At 43.7% G+C, this 20,205-nt stretch overlaps 1 protein-coding gene across 2 annotated transcripts in view; it reads right to left on the reverse strand.

Annotated features, from left to right (window-relative positions):
- DGCR2 (DiGeorge syndrome critical region gene 2) overlaps window positions 1-20,205 on the reverse strand; it is a 399,860-nt gene that overhangs the window by 5,496 nt on the left and 374,159 nt on the right. The window contains exon 12 of one of the 2 annotated variants that reach the window (XM_086942703.1): window positions 19,913-20,017. The exons of the other annotated variant lie outside the window; for it this stretch is intronic. Within the exon in view, the coding sequence (XP_086798829.1) occupies window positions 19,932-20,017 (86 nt within the window). The 3' untranslated portion in view covers window positions 19,913-19,931. The remainder of the gene's footprint in view (window positions 1-19,912; window positions 20,018-20,205) is intronic. 2 annotated transcript variants of the gene reach the window in all.

Below are 20,205 nucleotides of genomic sequence, written 5' to 3' on the forward strand. Positions count from 1 at the left end.
AAACGTAAAAAAGGAGGCAAGGTAGACCGTCCCTGACCTACTACAGCTTCTCAGGGGGTCTAAGATGAATCTCGATGGGTTGAAAAACCAATTTTTTTTGGAAAAATATAGCGGCGTGCGCGCAACAGGTCGCGCGCGGCAGTTTAAAATGGCATTCTGCTCCATTTACATAAAAGTTTCAAAACGTAAAAAAGGAGACAAGGTAGACAATACCTGACTTACTACAGCTTCTCAGGGGGTCTAAGATGAATCTCGATGGGTTGAAAAACCCAATTTAAAAAAAAAAATATAGCGGGGTGCGCGCACCCGGTCGCGCACTCCGGTTTAAAATGGCGTTTTGCTCTAATAACATAAATGTTTCAAAACTTAAAAAGGAAGCAAGGAAGACACTCCCAGACCCCCTAGAGCTTTTCAGGGAGTCCCTAAACAACTCCGCCAGTCAAGAAAACTTTTTTTTTCTGTTGAAAACATTTGCTGAAATTCATTTAAAAAACCATAGGTTGCAGCCACGATATAGTTAGGAATTAGCATTTAAAAAACCCTTGAAATTCACTGAAAAAACAATAGGTTTTACACATGTTATAGTTAGGAAGTAGCATTTAAAAAATATTGCAAATTCTCTGAAAAAACCATAGGTTTAACCTATGTTATAGTTACAAATTAGCACTTTAAAAACCTTTGAAATTCACTGAAAAAACCATAGGTTTTACACACGTTATAGTTAGGAAGTAGCATTTAAAAAATATTGCAAATTCTCTGAAAAAAACCATAGGTTTAACCTATGTTATAGTTACGAATTAGCACTTTATAACTTGTGTAAAACCTATGGTTTTTTCAGTGAATTTCAAAGGTTTTTAGTTAGGAAGTAGCATTTACAAAACCTTTGAAATTCACTGAAAAAAACATAGGTTTGACACGTTCTAGTTAGCTGGACATTTCACTCATATAAAACCATTGAAATTCCCCCGTTATAGTTACTTCAGCTAACTATAACTCGCGCGCCCGCAATGGACTGCTGATGACGTCACATATTACATCACTCATGACATGGTCAGTGACAACACTCATGACATCACTGATGACATCTCAAATTACATCACTGATGACATCATCCTTGTGGAAGAGTGGCAGACCTTTACTCACCCTAATATAACCTTTATTACACACTCAAAAAAAGAAAATAACATTTTCAATACAATAGCCATACCAATGCCACTTAGAACACACCTATTTAGTAATTTGAAGATCTATACACACATCCACTCATTCATCAACAGACATATACAGTCACTCATATATTATATACAGTCACTCATATATGTACTCAGTCATATGTTCTCACACACTGATTCATCCTGATCATCCTGTTACACACCGACACTCAACCATAGTTACTCACACATAACTTATATGTACTAGTTTAAAACATATGTACTTACTCAGAAATACAGTATTAAAACAGTTATTTATTCACTTAGACTGTCATATATACACTCATACAGAAAAAAACAAATAATAACCTATATACCTACTCACCACACACACTCATTCACCCATACAGTCTAGCACATATGCTGCCTACAACACATACAAACAGTAAGTCACTCATTCATGCATCTATGCACTACGTAAGATCTCCCAACGAAGCATATTGACACTTAGACACTCCTACTAATAATCAAACAAACAATAACCTATATAGACATTATGTATCACTCATCTAACTACTCACCAACACATGCAGCAACTTACACAGAAACTGAGAGACTGATACAGAAATGTATATATTTAAACATTACTCACTAACCCATGTATTCATTAAGATACAGTTAATCAGTCAGTTATACAATCTATTTTTCACCAAAAAAGCAGCCATTTATACACTTATAGACTAATTTCTTCTTCCATCAACCTCCAGATATACATATATAAAACATATTTAATTTTCAGAACTAACCCATTCACTGGATGATGTCATCAGTGATGTCATTTGAGATGTCATCAGTGATGTCATAAGTGATGTAATATGTGACGTCATCAGCAGTCCATTGCGGGCGCGCAAGTTATAGTTAGCTGAAGTAACTATAACGGGGGAATTTCAATGGTTTTATATGAGTGAAATGTCCAGCTAACTATAACCTGTGTCAAACCTATGGTTTTTTCAGTGAATTTCAAAGGTTTTGTAAATGCTACTTCCTAACTATAACGTATGTAAAACCTATGGTTTTTTCAATGAATATATATATATATATATATATATATATATATATATATATATATATATATATATATATATATATATACACACACACACACAGGGGAAAATACTTATGTATAATCTATTCATAGCATGTGAACCTAGAATACATGCATGCTGAAAAAGAAGCTATTGATCAGTTCAGTTTCAACAATTAGAATTTTCACCACTCTATGCAGGATCTAGGAACACTTCCATGTATAGATTATACATAGATATTTTCCCCTGTGGACAGCATGAAGAGTAGTGACAAGCAATTCTATTAATATCACTTGACCTTCCTGAGCTTCCATTTGTGACTGAATATCCAAAGTAATGTTTTGTGAATGTGATGGGCATAGTTGCCAAAGTACAAAAAACAATTATAGATACACTTGTAATGTATGTCAAAAGTGTGCTCCACCTATTTTCTTTTAGAATGAGCCATGGATCCCACTTGCAATGCTTTGCCAGCTAATGAACGTCACTGATGAATAGTCTGTACAATACATTAGATTACGGTCCCTTAGGACAGCTTCCCCCCGGCCAGCGAGGCATATTCCACAAGAAACTGTTGAGTTGGACAGTTTCTCCACTGTAAAATAGTGTAGCCCTTTTAACATCCAAAGTATGCAACTCCCTTTCAGCTAATGCTGTAGGATGCTGGAAGAAAAAAGCGGCAACTGTGAGGTCTGATTTACAAAAAAGCAAAAATTGGGAACCACCTTTGGGATACATGTTGGACCAGTTCTCCTAGCAACCATGTTCGTATTTTTTTATCTTTCAGCATGTATGGCTGCTCAACTGTCCTAGACTGAATCTTTCAGAAAGACCTAGACCTTTCAGAAAGAAGGCATTGATTGTACAAAGGTGGTGTTTATGTTAAATGCCTTGTATAGAAGTTCAAATTCTTTGCATTAGTCTCCCTAAAACCGTGTTTAGTTTCCTACTTGCAAATGGCGTTGTGTGAGAGACTTCTTTGATCCCTGTAGAGAAATTCTGTAAACTGGCATGTTAAGTGCTATACCCCAATAATATTCCAGACAGGCCAACATGGCTAGTTAATATTTAAACTTTGTCACACAGCACCTGTGAATTGTTGGGCACCCAGCCTCTTATTATTAATGCAACGTTGTGGTAAATTCAGATGTTCAGTTCTAAAACCTAAGCAGCCATGGGTTCCAATCATATACTCTTGGATTCAGGGTGAAATATTACCTTCGGATTTCATCTCTAATGGGCTATTTCTGGAAAATCCACATCCTTTGCTAGGACATGCTGATGAGATGTGAATACCATTGCTGTGAAGTTCAACAGAGAATCACAGTTCTGTGACTGTACTTATTGATGACTAGAACATTCTGAAGGCGACTTCTAGCCGCAGATTCCTCCCCTTTGAATTTCCCAGGTGTCAGAAGATCCAGAAGATTTTTCGGAAGCTGTACCCCTGCACGCTGGTGGGTGGTGTAGTTCAGCTTTAGATGAGTCGTCAATATCCGCAGCACCTATATTGTGGCCGTAGAGCTAGACTTTCGACTTTTTGTAGACTCTTTTGAGGGTTTTCCCTCTTGTGTGGCAGAAATGTCCTTCAGGATAGCTGACAAAGCCCTGCGGAGCTTGTCATCAACAGATGTCAGTGACAGATCCACATCTTGTATGCCTGTGGTGTCTCGAGCACGACCACAACCCGAAGTCATGGTCTGACTGCTGCGCCATGAATTCTAAGGCCTAGTGAGAGCATCCCTCATGCTCAAGGAGGCTCGGCGGGCTATGCCACGACACTTGAGGTGCCAGTCAGGCAGAAGGTCCCAAGAGCAGTCATGAAGTCCACGATCATCATCCCACTCCAAATCCTCAGTCTCAATAGACCAATACGCTGTTGAAGAGGTCTTCAACTTCTCGTCCCTCGGCTGACGAGATGAGGTAGCATCGACATTAACGGCCTGGCTCCACGGTAAAGCCTAAGCCAACTCCACACCTCCCAGACTTTCTGGGAGCAGGATCCAACCCCACCCAATCAAAGGAATTTTGTGAGGGCATGCGCCTCATATTTGGACAGCCTGACCCCACCAGGGTGCCTTCGCACCCTCCAGGGTGAGAAGGGGCCCCAACAGGTTCTGCGCCGGCAGCTCCGGTCCGGGCTCCATCCCCATTCTGATCCTTGACTGCAAATCAGAGCTGGAGGGGCATCACTGGATGCCGGATCCGGTGCCAATCAGAGACTGAGGCCTATTCCCTTGGGTCAGGATTCAGGAAGTACGGGTATTGCCATACCCTGAGGAATACCATTGATATGAAGAAAACCCAAACATGGATTGGTGTGAGGAACTGGATGGAGCCTGTGGACTGGATTCTTTTCAGGATACTAGTATGCTTACTTCCGCCTACCATGGCTACGTAGGAGGAAGCAAACCTCTGCAATGGTGGTGCGGAGGACGGCTGAGGTCCTTGACCTTCAGTTCAGTTGAATTCCATCTATATGAAGAAAGCCCCAACATGGACTGGTGTGAGGAACTGGCTGAGGCCAGAGGACTGGGTACTTCTGCAGACAATGGTATGCTTTCTCCCCCATGACCTTCAGTTGACCTCAGTGGGAATCAAGACTAATGTCTTGACAGAGGTGCTGCAACCGGGAGTCCTCCGCTCCACTATTCCCGTGCAATGACGCCCTCACCGACATCCTTTTGGGGACTTGGTCCAAACTCCACATAGGAGCTTCTGTGAATAGTAAGATTGCCCGCCGCTACTGCCTAGCCCCTGGGAACCCAAACTTCCTCACCAAACACCCTACCCTGGGGAGCGTGGTGGTCCAAGCGTCCACATCCCAGGGTGCATTCCCCACTGCTCCCCCAGATAGGTAATCCACGAGGCTGGTCTCTTTGGGGAAGATGTTTTCTTACGCCAGCCTTGCACTGCGGTCCGTGAACACTGCATGCCTTTTGGGCTATTTTTCCCATGCTCTGTGGGACACTGGTGCTGCTAATGGACCTAGAGGAGGCCCAGGGCGTATGCTCCCAGGCTGTTGCAGATGGGAGAGATACTGCGAAATTCACTATCCGCTGTGGACTTGACACAAACAATTCTTTGGGCAGATCATTTTTATCAACTGTGGCTTTAAGGTGCCACATCTGATTGAGGACCATTGGCTTTTCGGGGGATATCCAATTCTTTATGGAGATGCCCTTTGATGGCACCTGCCTCTCTGGAGAAAAGGCAGTTTCAGAGATGGATAACTTCAAGGACGGTTGAACTACGGCCAGGTTCTTCGGCCTTTCTATGGGGCAAACGTTTAGCCTAGTAAAAAAAAAAGTTTTTTGTACAGCAGAAATAGTGAACTTGCATATTCAAAGGTGCTCTCTTAAGTGATAATGAAGAATTAGGCGGTTCCATAAGACAAAATACTTGCCTAGGATCACATAATTTGAGACCAGTTCACGGGTCATGCACATTACAGTTAGGTCGAGTAGATCATTCAAATTACTAGACTAGCCCTGCAGGGCATTTCCATGGTGGTTCAACACCTGGTGAGCTCTCTGAACACCAGATAAGACAAACTCAGCCGTCGATACATAGATGATCACAAATGGCATCTCCAACAGGAGGCGGCGCCTGGTCTCTCTCAGCAGTGGGGAAAGCCCTGGTTAGATCAGTTAGTCTCCGAAGAGAACGCACAATGTCAGAAGCTTTGCACATTGGAGTTTCCAAGGTGGCTCTTGCTCTGAGAAGTTTTTCGTCTCAAGAGGAACACAGTCCTCCTAAACACTTTCTCCTATACCACTTCTGCGCAGTGATCTCAAGAAGATCAAGAACGACCGGGCTCAGGTAATCATTGTGGCTCTGGATTGGGGACGCAGAATCTGGAATCCCTGGCTACTGAGCATGGACATCGATCCTCTAATTAAGCTGCCCCTTCTGGAGAATCGTCTGTTGTAGCAGCAAAGCAGGGTCCTCCACCCGAACCGGTTTAGTCTACGCCTTTTTGAGTGAAGATCGTCCACCAGAGTACAATTAGGATGCTGAAAGATCGTATGGGAGAACATGTCAGAGCTCTAAAACAAAATGACGCTAGATATCCAACAGTTGAACATGTAAATAATTGTCCTGCCCAAAAAGAGAGTAAAAACGTTGTATTTTTCGGTATTGACCAGATCAAAGTAGATCCACGTGGAGGCAACAGGGAGCTGTTGCTACGTAGGTGCGAAGCAAAGTGGATCATGCGTTTAAAAGCTGTAGAGAATGGCATAAACTTTGATCATGAGCTTCAATATTTTCTGGGTGATTGAAACATGGTTATATATACTAGCCAAATGATATATGTATCACTATCTGGATAATGTTGGACTGAGGGTTTGGTTCAGTGTACAATCTGTTCACACTCTTAAGAAAACCTTGCTGTTTTAAAAAATTTACTTTTTAGTTAGTAATACTTTTCTATGAGCTTGATCAATTTTCATTTACTGAATCGAATGTATTTGCGATTTGTTACAATGACTTTTGTATAACCTAAGTGCACTCTCTCAATACACCTAAACCAGTGTATTTTCTCAGGTCTGAAAAATAATTATAATCATGTGGTAACATTCGATGCTGTTAATTATTTTGCACCGAAATAATGGCCGCAGTTATCCCTTAATATGCGGTAAGATTACTAATCGTGAATTATTGGGAGCTACTGTCAGCTCTGAGATCCCAATTAAACTCTTTCTAGTTCCAGGATGTCAAAAGTAATGATCGCGATTTGAAAATTAATATAATTAATAGATAGTTTTTGACATGTATAGCAAATACCGCAACAGGGACCCACTCTAAGATGGCGGATCCGGCAGTGTAGTACCTCTTCTATATTTACGTGTATGCTCTTTAAGCGCATACATGGAAGTGGCAATTGCATGCCTGTACACGAGCAGGACGCCACGAAAAGCGGACAGACTTTGGATTTTGAGATAAGAATAGTCTGTCGTCCTCAGTAGTTTGTAAAAGGCTTGAGCATTTTGTGCTCTGTAGGAGCAATTACTCTGATTAAAATTCGACTTTATATTTTGGTTACAGGGAAATTACGATTTTGGACTAGATAATTAAGTCCTACTATTACTCCGGCTGATGACATAAATGCGTTTCTTTACGCCACTCTCTGTTATTTCTACCATAGTAATACTCCGAAGGTAAGGGAAATTATATTGTATAAAACACAACGTCATGTTGTAAGTTTTGATGTGCGGCACAAAGTAATAATTACGCTGACACATTAATGAAGTCCCCATTGTGATTGTAGGCGTGCTGTCCCATTACTTATGGCCGAATAGCCTGAGCAACACAGCGCACTTCGAAATAATCTCTCGCTAAGTTGAATAGTGCACAAATCAGAAGGGGAACACCGACTAGGTAGGAACTACTTTTCAATTTTTGGATTGACCAGGCACTTGACTGTACTGCTTGATACATTTTCGGTTTAAGAACGGTCTTCCTCATATTTCTTATTCTTTCACTAGACCTCTAGGAGTGAATTGGACATTGTGCAGGTACCAGCATCATATTTGATGCTTCATACTACCTAACTCTGGCACTTGGGTTGTACAAAAATAATGAACACTCTGGTAAATAAGGGTCCTTTTTTACTGACACGTTGTCATCTCAAATACATATTGATGATGTGAAAATGTGTTTTATGTAACACTGTCATGATAATCTATAAATATAAAATATGTGATTTACGTGCTTTGCATCAATCAGTAGCCAGGGAGGCTACAATGCAACAATGTTTTATAGTCCTTGCACGGTCTGCATGTTTATGGTGAACAGCTTTATGAATGTATCTAAGAATGTATTACAAATATACACTCTCTGTATTATTTCCAGCCTTGACGAAGCCGTAGGTTTTTCTAACCTAGGCAAAACCCGTTGGCACAAGTATTGGATTTCTGTGGAATAAAAAGATTTCTTTTGCAAGCAGCTTTACTTTGGAGTGGAATTTTGGACTAACATATTTGGCAACTTTATATAATCTCTGTGTGCTCATAGATCTTGTATCATTCCACCAGAGCTTAAGCTGCGACCACCGCATTAGCTCACAGAGTACTGGTCCTGGGCGCTTGCCAGACAGCAAAGTGGGTTTTCCTGCACTTCTTCACCAAGCATTACTGTTTCGAATGTCAGGTCGGTAGGGACGGGCACTTTGCCCGATAAGCCAGAGGGACTTTCTTGCTTGAAATTGGTCAACAGACCTACAACCCGGAATGGTACTGCTTGGGTATCTATTCAGAGGTAAGGAACCTGTGTCTAAAAGTCTCTATTAGATGAACAAGTTACTTACCTATGGTAACGCCATATCTGGTAGAGACTACATCTAGTCACAGATTCCTTACCTACCTACCCTCTCTCCTAGCACTGCAAAAGGATTTCTAGGGACAGAGCTGGTCCTTTTCAGGACCCTAGTATTCTAAACCAGTGGTCAGTGTTCATGGCATCAGGCTTCTGGTATGTAAAGTCGTGAAAAGAAACCAGCGTCAGTACGCTTAGGTGTGGCCTATATAGGTGCTGCCGCAGACATCACTCCCGGAGCAGACGCATTCGAAGCTGGAGGACGCCACATACCGGCACGTGAGTTACTGCTCATGAAAAATCTTTTGATTCCAGTGTGACGCCTCGGAAATTCAAAGGTAAGTAATCTGCGGACAGATCTAGTCTCTATGAGACATGGCATTACTGAAGGAAAATAACTTGTTTATCAATGATATTGGTGGAACAACATAGATACATATCTTGATGAGATTTGGGGTGGAAGTTTTTACACTTTCTGTGGACACACAGAGGTCTATGTTTGGTGTACCTCAACATGGGAAAATGTCCTTTCAACAGAGTGCCATTCATGTAAATGCACACAAAACAATTTCTGCAATGATATATTGGTAGCAGATTGTGTTTAGAGAGACTTTTCCCAACAGCAAATGTCCTGTGCCAGATTAGACAGTCTGCAGATTCACTCAAATTTTTATGAAAACTATTTCTGTGATGTTATCAGAGTCTACAGTTTTGCAATGCACCTTGCCATAATACGCCTTCAGAGCCAAATACACTATTTTGAGTTCTAGGAAATGTGTATTGACTGACTACTCAAGTGTCCAATGACTCCTGATTTAAAGGTTTTGCATTTGGGAAACCAACTCTGTGTGCAAAGTATCTGTAAACATTACTGTGTAAACAGGTCGTTGGAATCTTCTACCCCTTTTCGGGAAATCATACATTGAAGTGCTCTTTGCATCCTCTTGGTGACAATCCACTAGTTCCTTCCAACTCCACAAGGCAGAAGCCAACCAGCTTTTCAGCCACTGCTGTAAAGGAAACGTGTCATCTTGCATGAGGCATCAAGTGATGCCATCTTTTCCAACAATTTCACCACTTATCTAATGGTCAGAAACTGCTATCTAAAAAATATGAAACCATTTGTGAAATTCTTTGAACTCAGAACTGCAACTTTTGTGGCTGTGTTGTTTCTGCACAATAATGGATTCAATTGGGATGCTATAAGACTAGACTGAAGTTCATGGTGAACCCCAACAAAGCAATCTGACAATCTGGAATGAGCATGCTTTCACCAGCTAATTGTTCGCATACAGCTACATCTTAAGTGGCAGGTCCTAGGTGTGTATCAGAATTACAGCCATATTTTTAATACTTTTGCTTTTGAAATAGTCTGAAGGGCAACACCGTGAACTGATAATGTAAGCCCTATTTCCCAAACCGGAGATACATTATAAGCTCTGGATTAATTGGCATCTGGAAATACGTGTTTTTCAGGTCCATAGTTGCCAAGAAATTATTTTGCTCGATCAGAAACATTGCATATTGAAACACAGGAATCCTGAATGTTAACCTCCTTATAAATGTGCTGTGTGTCGTCCATCAGGTCATATGCCATAACATGCACCATGATTTTCAAGTGGTTTTTCTATTGCTACCTTGAGCAGAAGTTCTTTAAGTGATTATGCCGAGGGATAAAAGTTCCTCCTTGTAATTTTATTCGTTGGGCTTGACGTGAGGTGGTGTTGGTAGCAATTCCATACAGCTGCCATGTTTAGGATTTGCAAGGAGTTTTACTTAACCATTGACTTGGATAACACCTCATTCTCCCCCATCCCCTCCACCACCCAAGTGCTCTTTGAAGGTTTGATGCAGGAATTGAAACCTGGGCGCAGAACATCTTAAATTCTGTCAATGACTCCAACAGACCTGTTTGTTGTGTCGTCTATCTTGCCCCGTGTTTCTCAAGAAGAGTCTCTAGACTTCAATGGTCCCATTGCCTTTCCCGTCACTTGGACCTTCATTTTCTCAACAAGTCAGCTACAGATGTTCCAAACAATTGCTCTTCATTAAATGAGGTATCAATAATACATGAAAATACCTTGCTGTGGCAACCTGAAACTCAACCACATATTTCTACGCAGAAATACGCCAGTGTATAGTCGTCGTCTGCTGGTAATATCACAAGCATCTAAAGAAGGTTTCTGGCAGGAAATGGATATTATTGTACCTTGAAGGCACCACAGTCGAAGTGATCTGTGTTCCTACAGAACATGTACAAGTTCCCTACAGATTCAATCTAGATGTTCAATCTTTAATTTACCACAGAGTAGCTGTTGCTGCTTCTGCTGTCAATTTACCCTACTGCATCCAGTCTTTTACTATAGTTATCTCACAGAGGACCAGTACTGGAAGCTGGTTTCTGATCTTTCACATGCCATAGCTATAAGAATACCTCTACCTGGCCTTTGAAGTATGGTGGGCCCAGTTGCAACTGCCTATACTCCTCTACCACCGAGCGTTTTATCGCCAAGTCATCTGGTGGGGAAGAACTGCTTTTCTGGGTCTCCCATGCACCATTTTTAGAGGGATTTAAAAACACCAGGGTACTTCACAAGGGGAACTTTTACATGTTTGCTTTTGAGATATCTTTTTTATTTTTTATTTCCCAGAATTGTTAGACTGATTATTACAATTTCTTCCGCTGCTGAAATCTTTGTGTTTTGGAGTTTCTTTCTCCAGAGGACCCTTGGTGTTCCATATTCTCTTCAACTGTAGAGAGCTTCAGACTTCAATGTATGTGATTTTTAAAGCACTGAAAAATGATTATTTTGAGGTACTGTATGGAGAGTATATCTCAATAAAATATCCTGAGGGTGGCGTGGGCAGGCAAGATGGTCGGCTTGGCAGACCTGGTTTGCAGATAATTTGAACGGGGAGGTGTTATGCAAGGGCATTCGTGACTTGGGAATTATTTTATTGAAGGAACTGCAAGCAGCCCACATGGGTTATATGTGAAGGACTACTAGTCCTAGTGTACATCACTTTGAATTGTTCACCTGAGATCGAACTTTGTTAGAACTCGGGTGACTCTGATTGTGAGAAACTGTAATAAATGAGGGACTAAGAAACTGGTTGCGATTTGCTTGCAGTCTGTCACTATGCAGATAAGCCTATTAGGAAGGGTGGTTAACCAGAATAGAGTCAGGCTCTGCTGGAGCTGACTGCATTTGTTTCTTCCCCAAACTGGAGAATGCAAACAGGGAGTGCGCTCTGCTTTTGGGCAACTTGTGGAACTGGATATTTACGGCGACCCGGCCGTGGAGCGCACTGCTGCACATTGGAGCGGTTCCGCTGCTGGTGTTTGAATCGGCTTGGCGGACCTGGTTTGCAGATAATTTGAATGGGGAGGTGTTATGCAAGCGCATTCGTGACTTTCAAATTATTTTATTGAAGGAACTGCAAGCAGCCCACATGGGTTATATTTGGAGGACTACCAGTCCCAGTGTACATCACTTTGAATTGTTCACCCGAGATGGAACTTTGTTATAACTCCGGTGACTCTGATTGTGAGAAACAAATAGTTTACCTGTCGGTGTAGTTTTGCAGCATGAAGATCTTTCTGGATTCACTATGCTGTGCATTATTCCACGGTCTAGTGATTGGGTACAGAGTCGTAGTCTTTTCTCTTTTTTTTTCCGTAGCCCAGGTGGGTGTCGACGTCCCACCTTTTGGTGTCCTTCCTGTGACGTCGGCACGCTTCCTGCGGAAGCTCCCACCTTTGAGCGCTCTTTGGATTCTTTTTTTTCTTCTTGTTTTTGTGTTCTATTCGTTAATCCCTTTGCAATGTTTTCAAGTTCTTCCTTAAAGTAAAGGAATTTCCGCTTTGTCACTTAAAGTGTCTGTTTGTATATTGTCCTTGTATTTCCTCCCCTCCTGCCTCATCTTTCTGACGGAGGTGGATGGGTTCGCTAGTGAATCCAGAAAGATCTTCAAGCTGCAAAACTACACAGACAGGTAAGAAACTATTCATTTTGCAGCGTGAATCTTTCTGGATTCACTATGCTGTGCATAGACTTTGTAGCAGTTTGTTATGTTTGTGGCGGCTGGGTGGAAGATGAGCGTTGGTTTTTGAATATATGTTGAAGCACTTTTTGTCCTACTTGTGCTTCCTTGTTCATTTGTATATCCGCGCAGTAGTGGTCCGTGAACGTGTGCACTGAAGCCCATGTTGCCACCAGGCATATGTCTTAAATGGGTGTGTTAGCCAGGAAGGTTATTGTTGCTCCCTTTTTCCTGGTAGAGTGGGCTTGTGCCCCCTCTGTTAGTTCCTGACCTGCCTGTTTGTGGCAGAATTATATTGTTTGTGCGATCCATCGTGCAATGGTGACCTTTGTTACTGGTCTACCCAGGAAACTGCTTGCGAAGGACACAATGAACTGCTTTGTTTTCCTGTGCTCTTTAGTTCTTTTCATGTAATGCATTACTGCCCTTCTAGCGTCCAGAGTGTGCAGTGCCCTCTCCGCACTTGTGGATGGTTTCTGGAAGAAGCTTGGCATCTGTATTGTCTGGTTCATGTGAAAACTTGACACCACCTTTGGCATAAAGTGTGGGTCCGTTCACATTACCACCCTGTCATGGTGTATTTGGATGTAAGGTTCTTGTAGCGTTAGTGCTTGCAGCTCGCTTACCCTGCATAGCGAGGTGATTGCCACTAGAAAGGCTGTCTTTCATCGTGAGCATTTGTAGTGAGGCCTTATAAACGGGTTCAAAAGGCGCTTTCATAATCTCTGTTAGGACTAACTTTAGGTTCTGTGGCGGTGGCGGCATAGTTTTTGGTGGTGGGAACCTTTTAGCCCCTTTCAGGAATCTTTTTACTACTTGTGTTGTAAAGAAGCTCTTTCCTATCTCTCCTCTTGTGTAGGCTACTATCGCCGCTAGGTGTACTCTCAGCGAGGTATAACTTAGGTTTGCTTTTAGCAAGTGTGTTACATATTTCAGCACTGTAGATTCCTTTGTCATCTTCTTGTGTAGCTTTTCCTTGATGCACCATTGTGTGAATCTTTTCCATTTTGCCACATAGCACCTTCGTGTGGTAGGTCTCCTTGCCTCTGTTAGCACCCGCAGTATTGCTCTCCGGCAGTTTCAGATGTTCAAACTCTGTCTTCAGGAGCCATGCAGCTAGGCAGAGGCTCTCTGGCTCTGGGTGTAGTACCTCTCTGTTTTGCATGGAGAGTAAGTCCTTTCTTTTCCCGAACTTGTGAGGTGGTCCCTGCGCCATCTCCACTATTTGTGAGAACCATGACTGCCTGGCCCACTGTGGTGCCACCAAAATCAGTGTCATGTTGCTTGTTCTGCATTTGCTGAGTACCCTGTGTATCAGTAGTATCGGGGGAAAAGTGTAGGCAAATGTTTTGAACCAGCTTATCCATAGGGCATTCCCCTGAGATTGTTCCTCTGGTTGCCTGGATGTTAAGTGTCTGCATTTTGCATTCTGGTGTGTTGCAAATGGGTCTTTGTTGGTGTCCCCCACTTCTTGAATAGCCTTTGTGTTTCTTGTGCATTGAGCTCCCACTCGTGGGATACTGATATCTGTCTGCTGAGCCGGTCTGTCTCCACGTTGTCCTTTCCTGGTAGATGTATAGCTAGGAGGTCTATTTTGAGTGGGATGGCCCATCTCCAGATGTCCTGCGCTAGTTTGGATAGTGCAACTGACTGTGTTCCTCCCGGTTTGCTGATGTAGAATTTTGAATTTGAATTTAAAAAGACTTATAAAGCGCACGTACACCGAGTCAGTTTCATGGCGCTGGTGAGGTCACTGAGTGAGAGCAAGAAGAGAGCTAGGTGCCGAAAGCCTGCTGGAATAGGAACGTTTTTAGTGACCTCCGAAACTCCATATAGGAAGAGGAGAGTCTTAAAGATAGGGGGAGGTCATTCCAAAGGGTGGGTGTAAGTAGAGCAAACTTCTGCCTCCCTGACCGTTTCTTTTTAAAGCGAGGCGTAGTTAGTAAGGCCAGGCTGGAGGAGCGAAGGTCCCTAGAGGGAACATAGGGAGAGATTGCCGAGTTGATAAAAGCAGGGGCAGTGCCCGCTCTTGCTTGAAAAGTCAAACACCCCAACTTGAACCTGGCCCGTTGTTTTATAGGCAACCAGTGTAGGCTCCTGAGCAGAGGGGTCGAATGATGGGACCTGGATAAACCAAAAACCAGGCGGGCCGCCTGATTCTGTACCAACTGCAGGCGCTGCAGGGCATAAGCAGGAGCTCCATTATAGATGATATTGCCATAGTCAATCTTTGACAGGACCATGGCCATTAGGATCAGCTTTAGTGCAGAGGTGGAAAAAAACCTGGCAACTTTCCGAATAACTCTTAGTGTAAAAAAACAGGAAGAAACCACCGAGTTGATATGTGAGTGAAGAGTTAATTGATTATTAAGCGTGATCCCGAGTGTTTTAACTGAACAAGAAGGGAGAGGAGGGGGCCCAAGTGAGAGGGGCCAAAAGGAGGGGGACCAGGGGTTGGCAGCACCGCCCGTCGCCACAAGTTCTGTTTTATCCGGATTAAGTTTTAACTGATTGATGTTCATCCAGTCTCGGATAAATAGCATGACGGACTGGAAACTGCCAACTCCTGAAGGGGAAGAGAGATCAAAAATGAGTTGTGGTGTTGTTGGTCTGTTTCAACACTCTTTGCCTATACATTGTTTCTGGAAGGCTTTTAGGGCAAGGAACACGGTCTTTAGTTCCAGGTAGTTGATGTGCTTGATCGCATCTGTTGGAGTCCACAGGACCGCACCTTCAGCTGGTTTATGTGTGCTCCCCATCCCTTCTGGGATGCGTCTGTGGTGATGGTCACTGTTGGGTTTCGTGGTGTTAAAGGCTTCCCCTTTGTTATATTCTCCTTGTTCCACCACGCTATCTCTTCTTGCACTGCATGCGTTACAACCACTGGATCATCCCAACTCCCTGTAGCTTGTGACCATTGTTGTTGCAGCCATTCCTGGAATGGTCTCATGTGGAACCGTATATTGGGGACAAGTTGTATGCAGGACGCCATCATCCCCATGATCTTGCTCGCAGTCCTCACTGTCAGAGCTCGCCCCTTCTGGTACGGACGTGTCTCCTTCAGCAGGACAAGTGTTCTCTTGTCGCTGGGGAACACCTTTCTCTGTATGGTGTTGATCTTCGCGCCTAGGAAGATCTGTAAAAAAAAAAAAAATGTAAACTTCGTACTTGTATAGCGCACTTAGACCCTGAGGCCTCTAGGCGCTGTACGCATACCGCTGTGGAACGCTTCCTGGCTTTTCCCTGTGAAGTGCCCACTCCTGGGCACCCCCCAAGGTGAAGCCAGGCATCCCAGCACTGCTGGGGCCGTTGTGGAGATTAAACAAGCTATTGCCCAGAGTTGCAGAGTGGAACCCATGATTAGATTAGGTACCGAGGCGAGAATTATCAGGTCCGGGGAAATTGAGCCCAAGACCTGCCAAGGCGGGAATTGAACCCTAGTCCCGGGCCAGACCTCTGCATCAGGGTCTGCCGCTCTAACCATGGAGCCACACTTCTCCAAGATCTTCACTTGTTCTGGTTCCATTGAGGATTTCCCCCAGTGTTCTGAGAATCCCAGTTCTGTTAGCGTTTCTGTGACCACCTGTGAATGTTCAGTGCATTGTTTGTAGGAACTTGCTTTTATTAGCCAGTCGTCAAGGTAGGGGTATACATGAATCCCTTCCCTCCGTAGGGTGCGCTGCAACAGCTGCTAGGCACTTGGTGAAAACCCTTGGTGCGGATTTTAGTCTGAAGGCCAGGGCTGTGAAATCGTAGTGTGTTTTGTCGATGGCAAATCTCAGTAGATGTTTGTGTTGCCTGTTCATGGGAATGTGTAGGTAGGCGTCTTTTAGGTCTATGGTGGACATAAATTCTCCGTCCCTTATCTGAGGGATGACTTCTTGTAGAGATGTCATTTTGAACTTTTATGCTTTTATGTATCAGTTTAGGAACCGTAAGTCCAGGATGGGTCTTTACGTTTCGTCCACCTTTGGTACGAGAAAGTAGTTTGAGTACACTCCCTTGTTTCATTCTTTGAATGGTACTGTTTCTATGGCCTCTTTGTGGAGGAGTTCTTGTGCTTCCTCTAGGAGTAGCGCTAGTTCTTTTCCTGAGCGCGCTTTTCTCTTTGGTTTGATGGATTCTTTTCCAGTTCTATGCAGTATACGAACTGTATGATGTTCAGTATCCATTTGTCTGTTATTTTCTTCCATTCCTGGGAGAAGTAGTCTGCCTCCTACTGGTGTTAAATGTTAGTTGATCTTTAGTCCTTGTAACCCTTTTTTGTTGACTTTGTTGTGCCCCTCCCATAGAGGTGTTGTGTGGGTGGGCACGCTTGGTGGTGCGTAGACACTTTGAGGTGGGTTGCTGGTCCCCTCTTCTTGTTTGCCCTCGTCCATTCGCCCTCCCGCGAAAGGACTGGCCAGAGGCTGGTATTGCCAGGTTTGTTTTTGCTGGCCCTGCTGTGCATGATTGTCGCCCTGGTAGTTCTGCTGGAATGTCTGATGTGACGTTCCTGGCTGGTTTCCCCTATTCCGTTTGGCCTCCGTGTCGGGGTGCCCCTTCTCATTCCTCTGAATTGCAAGGCATCCATGGACCTTGAAGTTTCATTTTCTTTTTTGAGTTGGGTCAGTTTTTCATCCACTTGCGCTCCGAACAGGGTTTCTCCATTAAAGGGGGTGTTCAGAATGTTATTCTGTACTTCCGGCTTGAAGCCTGCGATCCTCAGCCAGGCATGCTGTGACCCAGATCATCATGAGCCTGCTGGATACGTCTGCCGCATCCAGGGTTGATTTCAGGCATGAGTTCGCTATGTTCTTGCCTTCATCCACCAGGTTTGTTGCTCTCTGTTGGTATTGCTCAGGGAGGTATTTTGAGTAGCTGTCCAACCTCCTCCCAATGCTGGCAAGTATGTATGTTGATAAGGGCATTAGAGTTGGCAATCCGCCAGTGTACTGCTGCATTCCTCTCTATTTTCCTTCCAGTGAGGTCTATCCTCTTACTTTCCTTGTCTGGTGGTGGGCCTGAGTTTGTGGGAATGTTGGCCCATTTTCTGGCTGTTGCTGCAATGATGAGTTAGCCGTAACGAATCCCTGGATGTAGGGAGGTTCCTTAGAGGAGTGTTTGTATTTCTTCTCTGTCCTAGGTGAAACAGACCTGCAGCTTGCTGGTTCCTTGAATGCCTCCCTCCCTTGCTCCAGGACACTTGGTAGCATTGGGAGGAATTGACTCCTGGTTTGAGTGGGGAGTAGGGTCTCTAAGAGGAAGCAGGCTTTTAGTTTTTCTTCATCGAGTTTCACTCCATAAGATGTTGCCACATTCCTGATGACCATGTTGTAGATACCAATATCATCTGGCCTCGAAGGATATGTCTCCACAGCCTCTTCCGGACTTTCGGCGTCGAAGTCCTGCCAATCCATGTCCTGCGCCACCGAGGATGCCAAGCCCAAACTTGTGTGCTGGTCTTCCTCGCCTTACTCATCATAGTATAGGCCCTCTTCCTCTTGGTGTTCTTGGGGCTCAGGAGTTTTCGGCGGCGAACTCCTCTTAGTCTTCGACCTCGACGATCGTTGGCTTCGACAGGATGGTGAACCTTTTCATCTGCTAGTCGAATTCTCTTTTCCTTTGCAGGATGTTATCCATTTAGGCCTCAAGCCGTCTCTTTTTCCTCTCCATCTCGGCGGCCTCTTCGGCGTCGAGTGTTTCGGACGATCTCTTCGATGTAGACGTTGAAGTAGCCTTCGGGTCCTTTTCGGGGACGTGTTTCGACGACCTAGGCTTTTCTTGTGTTTCAGCCGTCTGGGAGTCCATTTTCGAAGGATCCGCTGAGCTGTTTGGCCCTGGATGCAGCTGCGGCTGTCGAAATTTTCGGCACCGGTGCTCCTCTCGTGGACTTAGACTCTGTTTTTCGAGAGTCTAACTCAGGCTTTCGAGAGTCTGTCGGGGTTTAAGGGGTCGACGTCTCTCCTACCTCTTTTGATGTTTTCTTATCTGTCTCTATGACCGTGAAGTCATCTGCTTCCTCAGCGATGTTGTCCTCTTCCTCACTGGAGAGGCCCAAGTCCCGAAGCGACAGCGGCTGACTTTTGCCTTGCATGCTGTAGTTGGCTCTCTTCTGCCTCTCTCTAACCATGAGTGTCTTCGGGGTAAAGACAGAGCAGGCGTTGCAATCTTTGCTCTCGTGGTCGACCGGCAGGCAGAGGTTGCAAACCGGGTGCTGGTCCTTCTGCGCGTATTTGTGGTGGCAATTGCGGCAGAATTTGAACAGAGTTTTGTCCATTCCTGCGCTCAGGGGGCCCCCTGTGTGTGCATTCTCCGTTGGACGTCGAAGTCTTTGATGTTCTCCTTCTTATCGTCGTCCCGGCTCAGTGGTCTTGTTTACAGATGTATTCTGAAGTCTTTTTCCACTTCTTTTCTCCAAAAACTCTGGAACCTCTCGGTGACGATCCAGACCCAACCTCGGAAAAAAGAATCTGAAGATGGCGCCCAAAAGTGGGAGCTTCCGCAGGAAGCGGGCCAACGTCACAGGAAGGACACCAAAAGGTGGGACATCGACGCCCACCTGGGTTACGAAAAAAAAAAAAAAAGAAGAATAGACTGCGATTCCGGACCCAACCACTAGACCGCGGAATAATGCACAGAATAGGGAATCCAGAAAGATTCACGCTGCAAAACTGTAATAAATAAGGACTAAGAAACTAGTTGCCTTTTGCTTGCAGTCTGTCAATATGCAGATAAGCCTATGAGGAAGGGTGGTTAACTCGAAACGAGACAGGCTCTGCTGCCGCCAACTGCAAACTGGAGAATGCAAACAGGGAGTGCACTTTGCTTTTGGGCAACTTGTGGAACTAGATAGATAGATAGATAGATAGATAGATAGATAGATAGATAGATAGATAGATAGATAGATAGATAGATAGATAGATAGATAGATAGATAGATAGATAGATAGATAGATAGATAGATAGATAGATAGATAGATAGATAGATAGATAGATAGATAGATAGATAGATAGATAGATAGATAGATAGATAGATAGATAGATGTGTGTGTGTGTATTTGAATGTTGTGCATTGGGCATCTAGGAAAGCCTCTCTGGTAGAGAGCATTCCATAAATAAAACCCAAGCCTTATAAAAAAATTTTTAAAAAAAGAGTCTTTGCATTTTATAAACTAAAAACCTTTTCTAAAGGTTTTGTTGTGTTTATGTCTCCTGCTTTGCCGTGTGTTTGTAGGAGATTCTTTATCATCTGACAGGTGAAGCAAGACACCCACATACTAAAAAATCAACAGATTTACAAGAACATGGTCCCCTCCCTACCTGGACTACTCACCATTCATGTAAATATAGATCTAAGCACCTTCCTCTGCATCCATTTTTTCTTTTTCTCTCTGTAATTCTCCTTGATTCAAGACAAGTATTTTTGCGTCCACAGCCACTGGCAAAAGAAAACAACTGGAGGATGATGGCAAGGTACTAGGCACAGTGTGCTTACAGTAGACATCACTGAGAGTCGTACTTTCTCATACATTGTTAACGCCATAAAACAATTCATTTTGAAAACATTTCCAGACACAACCATCAACTAGATTCTGCAATAATGCCCACCATGCAAACTCAGGATAG

The sequence above is a fragment of the Lissotriton vulgaris genome, chromosome 11 (genome assembly GCF_964263255.1).
Source record: "Lissotriton vulgaris chromosome 11, aLisVul1.2, whole genome shotgun sequence".
NCBI classification, from domain to species: domain Eukaryota; kingdom Metazoa; phylum Chordata; class Amphibia; order Caudata; family Salamandridae; genus Lissotriton; species Lissotriton vulgaris.